Here is a 14,308-nt window from a genome sequence, read left to right as displayed (position 1 = left end):
AAGAAGCAAAGACTTAACAAAAGGAGAAAAACAGTCAGCACATAGTAAGGTGTCCGAGAATTAAATTTGGCTGGGTCATAACATGTCAGAAGCTAATACAAAAAGACCCAACTAACTTAATATCTTTAAGTCTCTACTTTTAGCTGCCAAGGATTTCAGCTCACCTGAAAGTTGAAAGACTTTTTTTCTTCCTGAGTGGACAAGCAGAGGAAGTGCTTGGACTTTTCCTTTCCCTGTAGCATCTCTTGCCACCAGATGGCGCTGTATGTTAGTTCGTAGCTGTAGACATACAAACATGAATGAGCTCATGTACTCTCTTTCTCTCTCCCCACACACACACACAGGCATCCCCTACACACACTATAAATAAGCAAGCTCAAGTGATCAGGCAATTAAAATAGTGTCTGCAAAAAGCTTTTATCTTGTCCTACAAGCAAATGGAAGAAGCAAGATTCCAAATACCAGCCATTTGTGGCAGCCACTGAACATCGCCACCATTTCTGTGTGTTTGTGTGCACACAAAATTATACTAACACTCATTTCTCTGATGTAATTTCTACTACAAAGACATTCAACACAATTCTGATGGACTCTAAAAAAAATTATTTCAGGTCATCATCATAAAGTGATGTCAGCTCTACTCACTCTAGATCTGCAGGCTTCAAATACAGTGGACAGTGGTATGCTACAAAGAGGGGCAATGTGTATGTGTCGTGAGGATTCACAGTGGTCAGACGAGAAAACTCCTGTGTTCCAGCAAGTCCCTGAGTCGCCTGGAATCGCTTTAAGTCCTCTGTCTTACAGTACACATCCACAGCCATTGTCATCTTATTCACAAGCTGCAGCATCAAGAAAAGGCAGGTCACTCTGAGCTTGAACCAGCAGCATAGATCAGTACCCTCAGCTGGTACAAGAGCCTTATAAATAGCTAGTGTTAAAGGTGCAAAGAATTTTTTTAAAGACTGGTAGAGTTTACAGTGCAAGACACTATTTCACTAAGTCTCAGTGAATATCCTACTCCCCTTCCCTTCTGCTCTTGAGATAAAGATACAAACATCATCACACAGAAAGAGGTAAAAAGCACAGACAAAAGGATTGTACATGTGGACATACCAATGGGCAGTTGAGATAATTATAATTAGGTGTATCCATGGACAATCATGATGTCATGAGTTAGACCCCTTTTCTATTTATGGTGTATCTCAATAACAGGGCGGTTATTCACCCATATTTTGGGAATAGCACCTTGTAATGAGCTCAATCCTGTGATGTAAAGAAAAAAGACCTAGTACATTAAGGTAAACGTTAATAGTGGTGTACAAATCAGTTTCATATCTTTATCAATGTTCACATCGACATTTTGTATGCTTTTTGCTTAAAAGACAAATTATTTGCTGCACCTGAACTTTAAAGACATTTCGCACCCCTTACCAAATAGGATACTACTGCTATTAGTACTTATCCTTTGAAATTTAGTTTTACTTATGAGACAAAAATATCTAATGATCTGTAAAATAAACTTCACTTTCTAAAACACTATTAGAAAATTTGTTTTAATTTTAAAACGGTGCAATCAGAAAGACATGATGAAACAAAAAAGGGTCCCCTCCTGATTTATTTCTGTTTTCACATGTAAAGTTGCTTTTGTCATTGCTGTTGCTTTTTACTTTCTCCAACAATATAATACTGAAATTCCAGAACATAAGAAAATGGAGAATCTGACAAAGTGTTCATACCTGCAGTGGAGACAAGATGCGTATAACTTTTCGCCCATGCCACATGTCGATGTCTACTACTACACAGTATTTTGTGCCATTCTGTAAACAATGATGGAAGAAGATGTAATCATGTCATTCATAGTATGGATAATCATGTCATTATATTTAATATATGGTATTTAATTTATTTAGAGACTAACTTTTTTCATATCTTTTGTTTTCTAGGGGACTAAGAAATACATTTTATGGCGTTAAAAAAAGTTCGCTAGGTCTTGCAAGGTTATAGATCAATTGCTGCTACTGGTGAAGAAAAAATTATTTGAATTCTTTTTGAATGGCAAAAAGTACATTATAGCAACAATTAGTGACATGGTCCTTGTAGCAACTTAAATAACATTTATAATTCTAATTATGCCACATAAAAATGACAAATATGTTGTTTATATGAAAGTCTCTCAGGCAAACATTGTCAGCTTTTGTATCTATTGACTACTGCTTGTAAGTTATTATTACAACAACTTTTATCTGAGAGATTTTTACAGTAGCTTGTAATACCAGCATAAAGTGTGATAATATCAATATTATGCTAAATGCCTGTATTTTGCTGAAAATCTTAAGTAAACTGCTAGATTTTCATTACTTGCTGAGGACAGTTTACAATGTATACAATTACAAAATATTTTGATATGCATCATACTATATTTAGCCAAAACACTTTTGCTTGTGCACAAACAGAAAGAAGAAACGATGAAAGAAAGAAAAAGGAATTAGAAAGAAAGATGAAAGAAGTCTAGATCATGTTTCAGTCTGTTGGTGACTGCATGATATGCAAAGCGCATGCTAAAAAGGAATTATTTATTGCAATTTTCAGGCAATAGTCATACACACACTAAAGAAAAATTGTCTTTTTTGCATACAATTGTTACTAATCTTAATATTTACAGAATCAGAACAAAGCTGAATTGTTTTCAACTGCATGTAAATGAAAAAGAAATGAAATGTCAAAGACATAGAAATATCCTGACGATGACAGATTAATGGCATAATGTACTAATGGATAAACATAACACTTAACAAAAATCACCTGACACTAAATCACAACAAATGAAATTACTGCTAAAACGCCACGAAAATACTCCACATTATATGTAAGCCATTACAGCAAGCCTAAAACCTACAATAGTGTGGTAGATATAAACATTCTCGTGTTCTTCACTCACTACCATAAATATTCACTGATTAACATATAACATGATATAAAGCCAATAACCACCAAATAATTTTGCTTGCTGCTAAAAACGAAGCAGTTCTGTTACAGTCCATAATCACTCTAAACATTGAACACTGATTATTCTAGTATCACTGATGAAAATTGAACACATATCAAGCAGCCTTATAAGAGAGAGAAAAATATTTTCCCCTCTCTCTCACAGGCATTACTGCACACTTTGAAGCAATACATCAACTTTATTATGAAGAACCAATTTCTAAAAGAATTTATAAAAGAATATCATTAACATAACAGAAAATGGAAAAAGTGTACTGAGAAAGAAACACAATAAACTTGTAATAATGAATTTAAAAAATTTATAACTGCCCAAACTACAAGACTGGTACAAAAACCCCAATAATAGCTGAAAGCAAATATTTCACAAACTGACAAGGGACACAATTCCCAGTTTCTCACTCACCTCTATATCGATATTTGTTTCAGACTGTTGGTAGGAGACAACATAAATAGCATTGGATGATAGGTAATGGACTGAAATATGTGAACTAAAATGGCTTGAGTAAAAGAAAATAAATCTTATGAAGAAGAAACAGGGCTGAATGGCAAAATCTTAAAAATTGTTGCCTTGTTTCAACTTGTTTTCTAGTCTTGCACTCAGAATAAAATGTAATTTTACAGATATCTTTTTCAAGTACATGCTCTTAAATCAAGCCTGAACTAAGGCAAAGATAGAAATATACACCCAAAAAAATAATCAGGACAGTTAATAAACACACAGCGCCTAAATATTTCTTATATATAGGTATGTATACTCATAGAAAGATTAGGGCCTGTTGATCAAGTTCTGTGCTAAATTTAAGCTTTTGTGGGTTCATGCTCTCCTTCCAGAGAGCTCCTATAGCCTGAAATGATCTGGACAAATAGGAAACTGGATCTTAAGTCTTACGTCTGCAAAAAGCTTGTATAAAAACATTACAATGATTAGGCTGAAGGTAGGCTGTTGATAACCAAAGAAAGCAAAAGTGCACAGATTGACAACCTGAAGAGTAAACATGTGTTAATGTATTTCATGATGCCAGGCCTGTGTTTGAAACTTCTACTAGTGACCTCTGGAGAGCACAAATAAGTGCTTAATTAGGAACTATGAGGCCGGCTTCTCTAGGGTCAATGCAGCATTGATTGTGAGTTATCTTACAAACATTGATAAGATCATCCCTTTGACTTGTAATCAAACTGCCATAGTTTCTTAAATTGATCTGAATACCCAATGTAAGAAAAATCTGGTACTAGCTTTTATTGTTCTATGCTATACATTCACAAGCAGAATTGTTTCCTTGAACATTAGTGGACAGCCTTTTCTTCTGCATTTAAGGGGTAGCTTCAAAAGTCCCTTGTAGAAGTACAGGAATGACTCCTTGTCAACGTATTGAAAGAACATCTAATGAGATCAAGCAGTTAGACTTGATGATCCCTTGTACATGAGGTAGAGAGTGCATCAATTTTGGGGCCACAAAGATCCCCAAATCCTTCTCAAATGTAATTCCTTGATAAGTTCAAGATTATTCTCAAAAAGATCAAAGTCCAAAACACCTGAAAATAAAGACTGCCAAAATTAACTTTACCTTCCTAGGTGCAAGTGGAATGATTCGTCTACATGCTTGCTTGTGCAAAATGGATGGAAGCTGCTCAAATCCATCAACCTGTAAATGACAAAGAACATTAAATAAATGTTACACAATGCTACACTTAAGAAGATGTCATAAAAATCAATTATGAATTTCTATTTTGGTCTGTAACTTTCCACAACAAATAACAAAAACTAGCGGTGTAACAATATGTTGTATAATATACATGTGTTGTTCCAAATGGAAGGTTACATGCAGATATTCACCTGTAACTTGAACCTGTGTGTGTTAAGCTGATCACCAGACAAGTAATCATCATCATCATCAAAGACAAAAGCCCCTGCACTAATGAGAGTGTGACCAGCATTTGCTAGTGTCTTCCTCACAAACCCCAGTCCATTGGTGTTGCTGGCAACAGATTACATATTAAGTACAGAATGGTGAACTGCTGTGACCTGATTTAAAACAGAAGGGTCAAGAATGTTTTTTAAAATTGTATCATTAACTAATTATTTTTATACTTTGAGAAAAATATTCCATCCTATGAATTATATTTTATAAGTATTGTTTGTATCTTTTTATATGTCATTCTGTTTAATTATACATTCTGCATTTAGTAAGGTTATGTTGATTTTTCTATCTTCAAATAATTTTTGTAACCCTTTGATTTTTAAAAAATACCTTTTGCTTCATTCAGAAAGAGTCTTGCTAAAGATGAGGTGAACATATTTTCATAACATATTGTGCTATAAATGTTTGCATCCTTAATGTTAAAGCGTTTTGTTCTTTTTCTCTTTCATTCATTCACACACACATGCATAAGTGTGTACAAACCCACAAATACGCACATGCAAACACAAATATGCATACACTTATGCACATGTCTGTGCAGACAAACACACATGGACTCACTCTCCATTGCATATGGCTTCCTCATCAGGCAAAATGTCAATATCATCCTCGTATGATGCGGGATGTACAGTGTTGTCATCACCAGCCTTATACACTGTCACATTCTTCATGCGGTCATCATGAACCTGGAATATGCATCTTGCAGCAGTGAAGCCCAAGTTTACAAAGTTCGTTGTTTTTTTTCATGTCCTTTTTACTACTTTTATGGTTTATTCCTCTTGTCAGCTTCAGTATGAGCTCATTACAGGTTTGGCTCAAACAAAAAGTACTTTACGATTGTTTAAAATGAAATACTGCTGACTTTATCAAAATGTAATTTCTTCTCACATATGGAAATATGATTCAGAGAAAAATATAAAACAATCCATTATGTTATGTTCCTTTATTTATCTAACAGGTACATATGAATGACATCCTACCTTTACATCTGGATGCAAAGTGATATAGGTGTGGATTCCAAGCTGAAATGCATTTAAAATGAAAGCTTACATCAGATCAGAATAAGATATTTCATTATCAAAACCTTTATCGTTACAGCATTATTGTCCTGACTAATCACAAATGAAACAGACACACATAAACACACACACAAACACACTTGTTCTCTTCCATATACTGCCACTTCATAGCAATAACCCTTGGATGATGACCTATGACCTACTACTAGCAACCAGACTCCCCCACCCAACCCACCATTATGAAGAAACAAACCATGACAAACAACACCAAAAGTTTGTTAAAAAAGAAAATAACCACAGTTCTGATATACACAATATACTATGTTAGCACTCTATACCTTGTTTTCAATTTCAAAGCTGGGTTTGTCTCTGACAGAACATAATGCTGAGGATGATGGATTTGTCAATGCCTGAAATATAAATAAAATATAAAAACAATATTTAATTTGTAGATGGAAACCTCAAAGTAAAGAGTTAACGAACATGAAGACTTGTAAAAGTAACCTTGCATAGTCAACAAAGTATCCAGATGCACGACATCTGCCTTCCATTTTTCTTTGTCGAGATGAGGAAGTTAACTACAAATTCTCCCCAATAAAAGACACCAATCAAACAGACCTCCACCACATCCTGGATAACAGCAATACCCTGCGGTGTGACGTTGAGTTGCAGTCGATCCATGGAGTCGATCATAACGTAGAGACAGCTGTCACACCCTTCATCCTCAACGTCCTGTTCAAATGGAGCATCAACGGTGTCAGCAGCTTGTAGACCTGCAATTATTGAGAAGATTTATCATTCCTCAGTCTTATAAAATTTTGCTGACTTTTCATCAAAATGTTTACAGATCACAGAGGGATATCACATTTTCTCAATTAAAGAAAACATAATTCTTTAAACAGTTTGCTTCAACAATCCATCATGAAGTAAAAACATCTACCTTTTGTATGAAATGCCAAGAGTGATAAGGCAGCAGAGTGAAACATTGTCACACAATTATGCAATTTGTTTTTAGTGGGGTGCAAAAACTATCTTAACTGAGCTTTAACAGGTCACAAGAAAAAAAATTCACTACACCAGCCCTGTAGATAACCTGAAAAGCATGAATCATTATATAAAATGCCATAAAAGGTGATCCAGATCCAAAGAGTTTGATCAAGATGTGAAGTTTTCAAATGCATTGTTCAAAGTAAGCTCCATTTGACAGCCAAGGATAAGGCAAGGACTGCAGTAAACATTAAAAATACAGCCAGAGATCACAACCTTGACCAAAAATGGCAGCAACTATTTACATAGCCCATAGAGTAGTAGGAATCCACTAAGCTGAGAAAATAAAAAAGCTAGCACTTCTGTCAGATTCCTCAAACACTGAAGCACATTGAACAATTAAAAGCCAATAAATACTGAAAATGAAAACCAACACGTCAAAAACTAAAAAGACATAGTGTGCAAAAAAAGTTTCAAGGGGCACACAAGAACTTGCACAACACCTAGCTAACCCGTGGTGACATCGACTGGCCCTCGGGAGGTAAGGAAGACAGGTTTTTCAAGGGAAGAATCAATAATATCATCAGCATCATCAGCCTCACTGATATCTGCATCACTGCTGTCACTGGAGAAAATGCTGCCCAGTTTGTTGGTGATGTTTTGAATAAAGCCCTCGGGCTCAGAGTCTGACTCTCCTTGCACACTACTGTGATGGCTCAAAGAATCTGCAAGACAGCAGGCACAAAAGGTCTGCATGCCACTGTAGCACTCGTTTCACGTCCTTCACTTCCAGTCTGTTTTGAGAATCAGATTATAACTATTTTTCTCTCTGCTTTGATGCTTTAGGCCCCAGATATTTTCCTTCCTGTTGTTTAAGTCTCTTATGTTTTAGAACATTTATTTAAGTAAATGAATACATTAGGGACAAGTAGAAATTTCATGACAAGTTTTATCTTGAGCACATTCTCCACCCCTTTAAAAAAAAAAAATAATTAAAAAAAAGACTGACCAAGTTGACCCATTTCCACAACCAGATCAGTGCAGTATGTTTAATATAGAAGCCAAGCTAAGCTTATGAAAAAATATCAACCAAATAAATAAACATGTATCCATGCACACACGCACATCTTTATTTAATGATAAAGATGGTATTTTAAAAAAAAATATACTGCCCTACTGAAAATAGCAGATCAGCAGCAATATCAAATATTTCTTTTTTTGCTATTACATAAAGTTTGTTAATGACCAGAACAAATCCTTTTTTCCCCCTGTTGCCACTAAACAGATTTTACTAAAGACTGAAGAGTTTTATTCTTAAAACCCCAAATCGTTGCTCACCATAACTTCTGTCACTGGCATGTCGAACGCGCCTGAGTGTCTTGTGTCGGATGACTGTCATGTCTGACGATGAATCAGTGTCAGTTTCTGAACTAGATGACTTAATACGAGCACGGTGCATCATCTCCTGAACTTCTGACTGCAGACCATCGGGTATGTCAAGATCATGGTCCTCATACATACACATTACAGGGAAACTCTTGGCTTTCATGACCTGCAAAAATCATGTGTAAGTGAATGGTGTGAATGAGACTATATGCAGGCATCTAACTTACTCTAAAATAAAACTGTTAATGGGTCAAACTATATTTCTTTACTGCTTATAGCAGCTTGTCAAGCCCTCAGATACAATTGCTAGTTGGGTATGCTGCTGTTCCCTCCATTTGTCTTCTATGAAGAATTTGTCTTCTATGAAGAATGCATTCTTCTATGAAGAATGCATCCACAAAGTCCCCACCCACTTGATGGACTTTACTCTACCTCTCCCTCCTGCCTCTGTGATCAAATGGTTACCCCCATCTATTTTTATGTTCTCTAAATCTACAGCAATCTGAACCCTAGCTGGAAGCAGGCTTTCCAACTGCACCCTACTGACACACCTCTCACTGCCAGGTCACACAGTCACAAGGTTCTGGTACTACACTGCTACAATGACCAATTAAGCACGCGTTTGCTCATGCGGTGTGTGTGTATGGGCCTGTGTGCATGCATGTGTAGAACTCTTATCCAATCCTATTTGTCATATCTGCACACGTATTACATAAATCCCCACTGATAGAACTGGTAGCCATTAAACATCTGCAGTGTCCATCCAGTTAACCACCTCCTTACCACAGCAATCAGTGACAGGTAAGAAATGTACAATTGTCTTCCAACCTTGATCATGACCTCCCAGGGTCTGTACACCCCTTCCTTCTCCATGACAGGTTCTATAAGAGGTTCCCACGTGCTCAGCCGCTCGTTGTAAAACAGCATGTCTAGGTGAAACTCTGATTCCAGGTGAAGCTGAAAGCAGAAGCTATCACAGTTTCTAAATATTATGGAGCTAGGTTATAGGACAAGATAGCCATCTGGCTAAAGGGATAATAGTCTGAAAAGCAGAAGAATTTTTTTCTTTTAATTGGTAGTACTCTTATCCAGTTTCATCCACCCCCCTACAACATGTGTTTGTAAAAAAAAAAATCATTCATCTCAGGAACCACTTCAAGTTTCTGAGATAGTATTCTAATCTTTTATGTGTTTCTCTCACAGGCACCGCTCTACAATTTCTTATGGTGAAGTAGTTACCTTCTTTGACCAGTCTTTGACAGTCACCTCTAGTGATGACCTGAGACACAAAATAGGTGTATGCAAATCAAGATTGATGATCTCAAAGAAGACACATAGTTCCTTCACATCAAACTTCAACACTTCGATGGGAGTCTCTGGTGGCCTCAGCATGTCACGCATGCTTCCATGGTCAGCTGTAGGGACAGATAATTTTTTGATAATCACGATGAAACAATATCAATCCCAAACTGACCTCAGTCTAAAAGGGCTCAGCATAAAACAAAAAGAATTAAAGTATGAACCCATGATCCCACCCTCCAAAAAAATAGATGATTCCAAGCCACTTATATCTAGAAAGCCAGGCATCTAGTTGATATACCAGCCACTTACGTTTGTCTCGCAGCCATTTGTCACCACTAAGGGAAGACACACCCCAAAGGTTGGTCACATCCTGAACCGACTTGCTGTTAGGACTGGATTCCTCCTAACAAAACAATAATTTCAGTTATTTCATAACTATTCAGTCGCACTTAACTAGGCTAAATTGCAAAGCTACAGATGGATGAATCAAGTTGTACTGCATTAAACTTGAGCAATTTTTTGAAGATAATTGCAAATATTTAGAATTAGCTATTATTGCTAGCCATTATCTACTTGTTACAAAATGTTCTTGACCCTGTTTTTCAGATTTCTTTAGCAAAAAAAAAAAAAAAAAAAAACCAACAAAAAACTGAAAAAAATATATATTTTCCATTTATTCAGCACCTGGCCATTTTCAATGTCTTTATTTCTTCAATCCAAATATGTATTTTTGTCTCATGCCTGCTACACTTGCTACGTACATACTTGCTACATATGCACCTGTTTACTTCCCAACTGAAGCATGTTGAGCATGTCCCAGACCATTGCCATTACAGATGCTGACAGGTACAGCTGCACTTTGGACAAGCTGGCTGTCACATCTCGCACTCCTTTGTCTAGTCGGTATGTCTGCCGCAGCTCCAGGGAACATGGTGCCATCAGCTGTCCATATGCATGTGTATGCATAAAAACACATACCTCAGCACAAAGACATGCAGGAATGTGCACATACACACACATCCCTACCACAACCACCTCTACCACCAAGTCATTTCAGATTGATTTCTGGTATGCTGCTTCTGACAGAGGGATGAAAAAAATGTGAGACAGATGGACAAGGACAGCGAGAACAAAAGATAAGCAGGCAGACAGGCAGGCAGATAGTGAGATAGTACAGAAGGATCAATAGTTGAAAATTTCATTGCTTAGGTAAAGAGACAAGACTAACCATACTGCAGGAAGGCGTCAACCCCGGTGTCACTGTGACATGTGACGTGACCAGATGCAGATTGGAAACTTTGGCCCACATCACCTGCTCCTCTGTGTCAGCCCGATACTCAAATGCCAAATCACTCTAAAGAGAGGAAAACATTCAAAACATTCCAAAATAACAATGAATGATCAACCAGTCATTTTATTTATCGAAGCACAACATGATTAGACAGCATATTTTCATAATGAAACTTAAAAATAGTTTGGGATCCCACCCATCTACAGATCTCGATAGCAAATTTAGGAAAAACCTTCCAAAGCTGCATTACCTGTCTAAATAACACTTTAAGCTGCTGTTTTTTCCAGAAACTCTTACTTACATAAAGCACAATGACCCTGCTTTCAGGTGAAGAGGGGTCTGCAAAAAAGACGATCTCTGGCTGTTTGAGCGATCCGTAGACACTGAAAGATGTGGATGCGGAAGCAGCAGCATTGCCATCTGGGGCATGAATAGGGTGAGGAGCTACAGGCATGTCGGGCATGTCTGGCAAAGTGCCAGTGTCCACTGACCCCATAAAGAAGTCAACAAGAGTCATGATGTATGGCAGGTGTACATTGAATCGAATCTTCTCTACCATCAGGTCAGCTGTGATCGGCAAAGACAAAAAATGGGTTAGTTCTTGCAGGCACTGTCACTATTAAGGAAGATTTTTAAAAATTTATTAATAACTACAACCTTTACAATAAACATTTTCCTTCTCATTATTTTCCCCCTTTAGTTCTGAGATACGTTCATTAAGAGTTATGGAATTTAGGAATAAGTATTCAGAGCACAATCTACCATCAATTATCTTATGCTTCTATGACAGTTAAGTTTTGATTTAAATTAATTAAAAGAAAATTAAAGAAATTAATTAAATGAAACAAAAATCATACCTTTTTGATTTCCATCACTGCTGACTTTGTAGATAAGAGACACAAGAGGAAATTCATCAGATGTTTTTCCCTTTTTTGCACAGTACAGGATCCTATGGCAAAGACCTTCATCTTAGCTTTATAGCAAACAATAATTTGGAAAACTGCTGTTCTAAACTAAGTCAGCGGTATCCAGGTAGGTAAGAAATCTGCCAGTGTTCATGATGGTAACAGTCATTTAAAAAAACAAAGAATGTTAAAATGACAAACCAACAACAAACAAGAAATAACTTACACCAACAGAAATGTGCTATGTTTTAAGTTATCATGAAGAAAATCTGAAGATGGCTGAACTTTTATTTTTTTCAAGTAAGAGGTCTTTCTTGACTTGACAGGTCCTAACAGAAAAGCACCTCAGTCGGATCTCTTCCATAACTTCCCAGACTTCAAAAAAAGCTACCAACTACCAACTGCACAAGTCCCTCATAGTTCCCATCCTGCTCTCTGTATATGAGTTGCAGACCCTTCTTGCTGACACAGAAAAAATGATACCAGGCATTCGAGACCAAGTAACTAAGAAAATTCTCTAAATATCCTACGAAACCTAAGAACAATGAATATGTGTGGAGCATAGCTGTCCCCCTTGTGAGACCTTTAAAAGAATGAACTGGCCATGTCATGCAGGACTTGCTGACTGCAGCTAAAGACATGCCAGAGTAGAATGCCTTGTAAGTCACTGTGTCCCTCTAGCTCCATCTGACAATTAGTATCAGTGAATTAGCATACTTATTGTCAGCTAGTAAAAAAGGTAAGGGTAATCCTCTAACCTTTTCAGGTCCTTGGGGGGGTGAGGTGTTAGAGACCTCACTTTCTTGGAGCCAGTTTTATGTGAGGGTGGTGCCTTACCTTCCCCAACCCTCTATGGAGTCACCCATTTTTGCCAGTTGGGTTGACTAGGGAAGTTTGCTGCGCTAATCAGGTATTGAACCAGCATGCCCTCAGTTTGGACGCCAGCACTCTAACCATAGGGCTATCCGCTTCCCATTATTAACTAATACCAGTCGATGGATGAATAAATAATCTTGTTTGATTGGCACCTTTGATACAATAGTCACATAATAGAAAGGAAAGGCCTGAAGATGTATGCATTCACGAGCTGTATGCTAAATCCCTGCTGAAGGCATAAAATAACTACTCTCCATGTTAGCAGTGTTAGCAAAATGTTGTTATACATGAAACATGAAATAGACAAACCTGCGCACAGCTAAAGTACTGTCCAGCCGGGAGTCATCAGCGGTGAGTGATTGAAGGCTGAAATTGACCTTGAGATCACCATCGCTGTGGAGGACTGCATTGATGTTAAGCTTCTCCAAGTCAAACAGACACAGGCTAGTCTTGTTAGATGTACCCTAAACATAAACATGAACAAAAAGCTTTTCAAAGTACAGCAGGTACAAGGTAGTTTTGTACAGAACAGTTATCTCTAGTCTAAAAATTAATATTAACATGGAGGGATGGAATACTCTGGATCTGTGTGAGCTTACCAGCAGAGGTAAACCAGTTCCAGTCAAGGAAATGAATGATGAATGAATAAGGGATGGAATCATCACTGAATTTCTAAAACATGGGGTGGGGAAAACAATATATTAGCATATGAAGTTAATGACCATTTTTTCTCTGTATCCTTATTCTGTTCTAACTGTATCCAGAGACCATGCACCTGAAGATTATTTGACTCGAAAAAACCTGATTTATATAAAATGTTCATCTATAATGCTGTTGCTTAAGTTCTACAAAGTTGCCGATATATTTTTTTAAAAAGATATTCAACATTCAAAACTGGGATAATGTTAGTAAGTGTTCTTGAAGAAAAAGTAAAAGAAGCAAAGATTATCTTAAATCTAAGACATATGCCACCCTCCTAGCCATCTTAATTGTCTTCCTCTTCTTTCAGCAGTTTTTCTACAATGACAAATGACCTGTGGAGGGTACAAATGATTTAAAATGTATATTAACTCTGAATACTTCTGCCTGAACTCAGTACAACTAATTCTCCTGCTACAGCATGTTCTGGTATAGATAAAATGCTGGAAACGTTTCTGACAATTTGCTGATCACAAAAAATAAGCCAAATCCTTCTGCTTGACATCTATTACCTTAGAAGAAATATTGGACAATACTTTTCAAGCTGTTCCTTTCATTTTCTTATCTTTTTAAAGGAAAAATTATATTACACAAGAAAGAACTCACATCCTCTGTTTCTCTCTCTTCAAACAATATGGCTGACAAACCATCAAGCCGCAGCAATATGTTTGTAGTTGTCTTCTGCTCTGACTCAATGCTGTCATGACGTGATGCCAGTGCAGGTGTTGATACTGTTTCTTCAGCTGCTTGTGATTCCAGGTTCTGTATGGTGGGGGATTCATAGAGACCTGACCAAATAATACAAGACATAGCCAAAACTGTGGTGACAGGCTGGCTCATAAAAAAGGATGAATTTTAGTGCATGATATTATGTCGCAGTCTTTTCCTGTAATGAAATAATTATTATCAATGATGACT

General features: G+C 36.9%; 1 protein-coding gene across 5 annotated transcripts in view; it reads right to left on the bottom strand.

Annotated features, from left to right (window-relative positions):
- Positions 1-14,308, bottom strand: part of LOC112567376 (vacuolar protein sorting-associated protein 13A-like) — a 61,769-nt gene that overhangs the window by 21,480 nt on the left and 25,981 nt on the right. For 3 of the 5 annotated variants that reach the window (XM_025244085.1, XM_025244087.1, XM_025244086.1), the window contains 21 exons: positions 13,997-14,178; positions 13,001-13,155; positions 11,768-11,859; positions 11,212-11,477; positions 10,848-10,973; positions 10,400-10,561; positions 9,929-10,022; positions 9,557-9,732; positions 9,146-9,274; positions 8,270-8,483; positions 7,444-7,656; positions 6,563-6,717; positions 6,283-6,354; positions 5,906-5,947; positions 5,487-5,611; positions 4,841-4,982; positions 4,572-4,649; positions 3,410-3,433; positions 1,737-1,817; positions 646-839; positions 165-279 (listed from right to left, as the gene is read on the bottom strand). In XM_025244085.1, the coding sequence (XP_025099870.1) occupies positions 165-279; positions 646-839; positions 1,737-1,817; positions 3,410-3,433; positions 4,572-4,649; positions 4,841-4,982; positions 5,487-5,611; positions 5,906-5,947; positions 6,283-6,354; positions 6,563-6,717; positions 7,444-7,656; positions 8,270-8,483; positions 9,146-9,274; positions 9,557-9,732; positions 9,929-10,022; positions 10,400-10,561; positions 10,848-10,973; positions 11,212-11,477; positions 11,768-11,859; positions 13,001-13,155; positions 13,997-14,178 (2,837 nt within the window). The remainder of the gene's footprint in view (positions 1-164; positions 280-645; positions 840-1,736; positions 1,818-3,409; positions 3,434-4,571; positions 4,650-4,840; positions 4,983-5,486; positions 5,612-5,905; positions 5,948-6,282; positions 6,355-6,562; positions 6,718-7,443; positions 7,657-8,269; positions 8,484-9,145; positions 9,275-9,556; positions 9,733-9,928; positions 10,023-10,399; positions 10,562-10,847; positions 10,974-11,211; positions 11,478-11,767; positions 11,860-13,000; positions 13,156-13,996; positions 14,179-14,308) is intronic. The other 2 variants (XM_025244088.1, XM_025244089.1) reach the window with 2 other exon arrangements.

This window comes from Pomacea canaliculata, linkage group LG6 (genome assembly GCF_003073045.1).
Source record: "Pomacea canaliculata isolate SZHN2017 linkage group LG6, ASM307304v1, whole genome shotgun sequence".
In the NCBI taxonomy this organism is placed as follows: Eukaryota; Metazoa; Mollusca; class Gastropoda; order Architaenioglossa; family Ampullariidae; genus Pomacea; species Pomacea canaliculata.
Note: the sequence above shows the minus strand (reverse complement) of the source record. Positions and strands in the feature narration are given on the sequence as shown.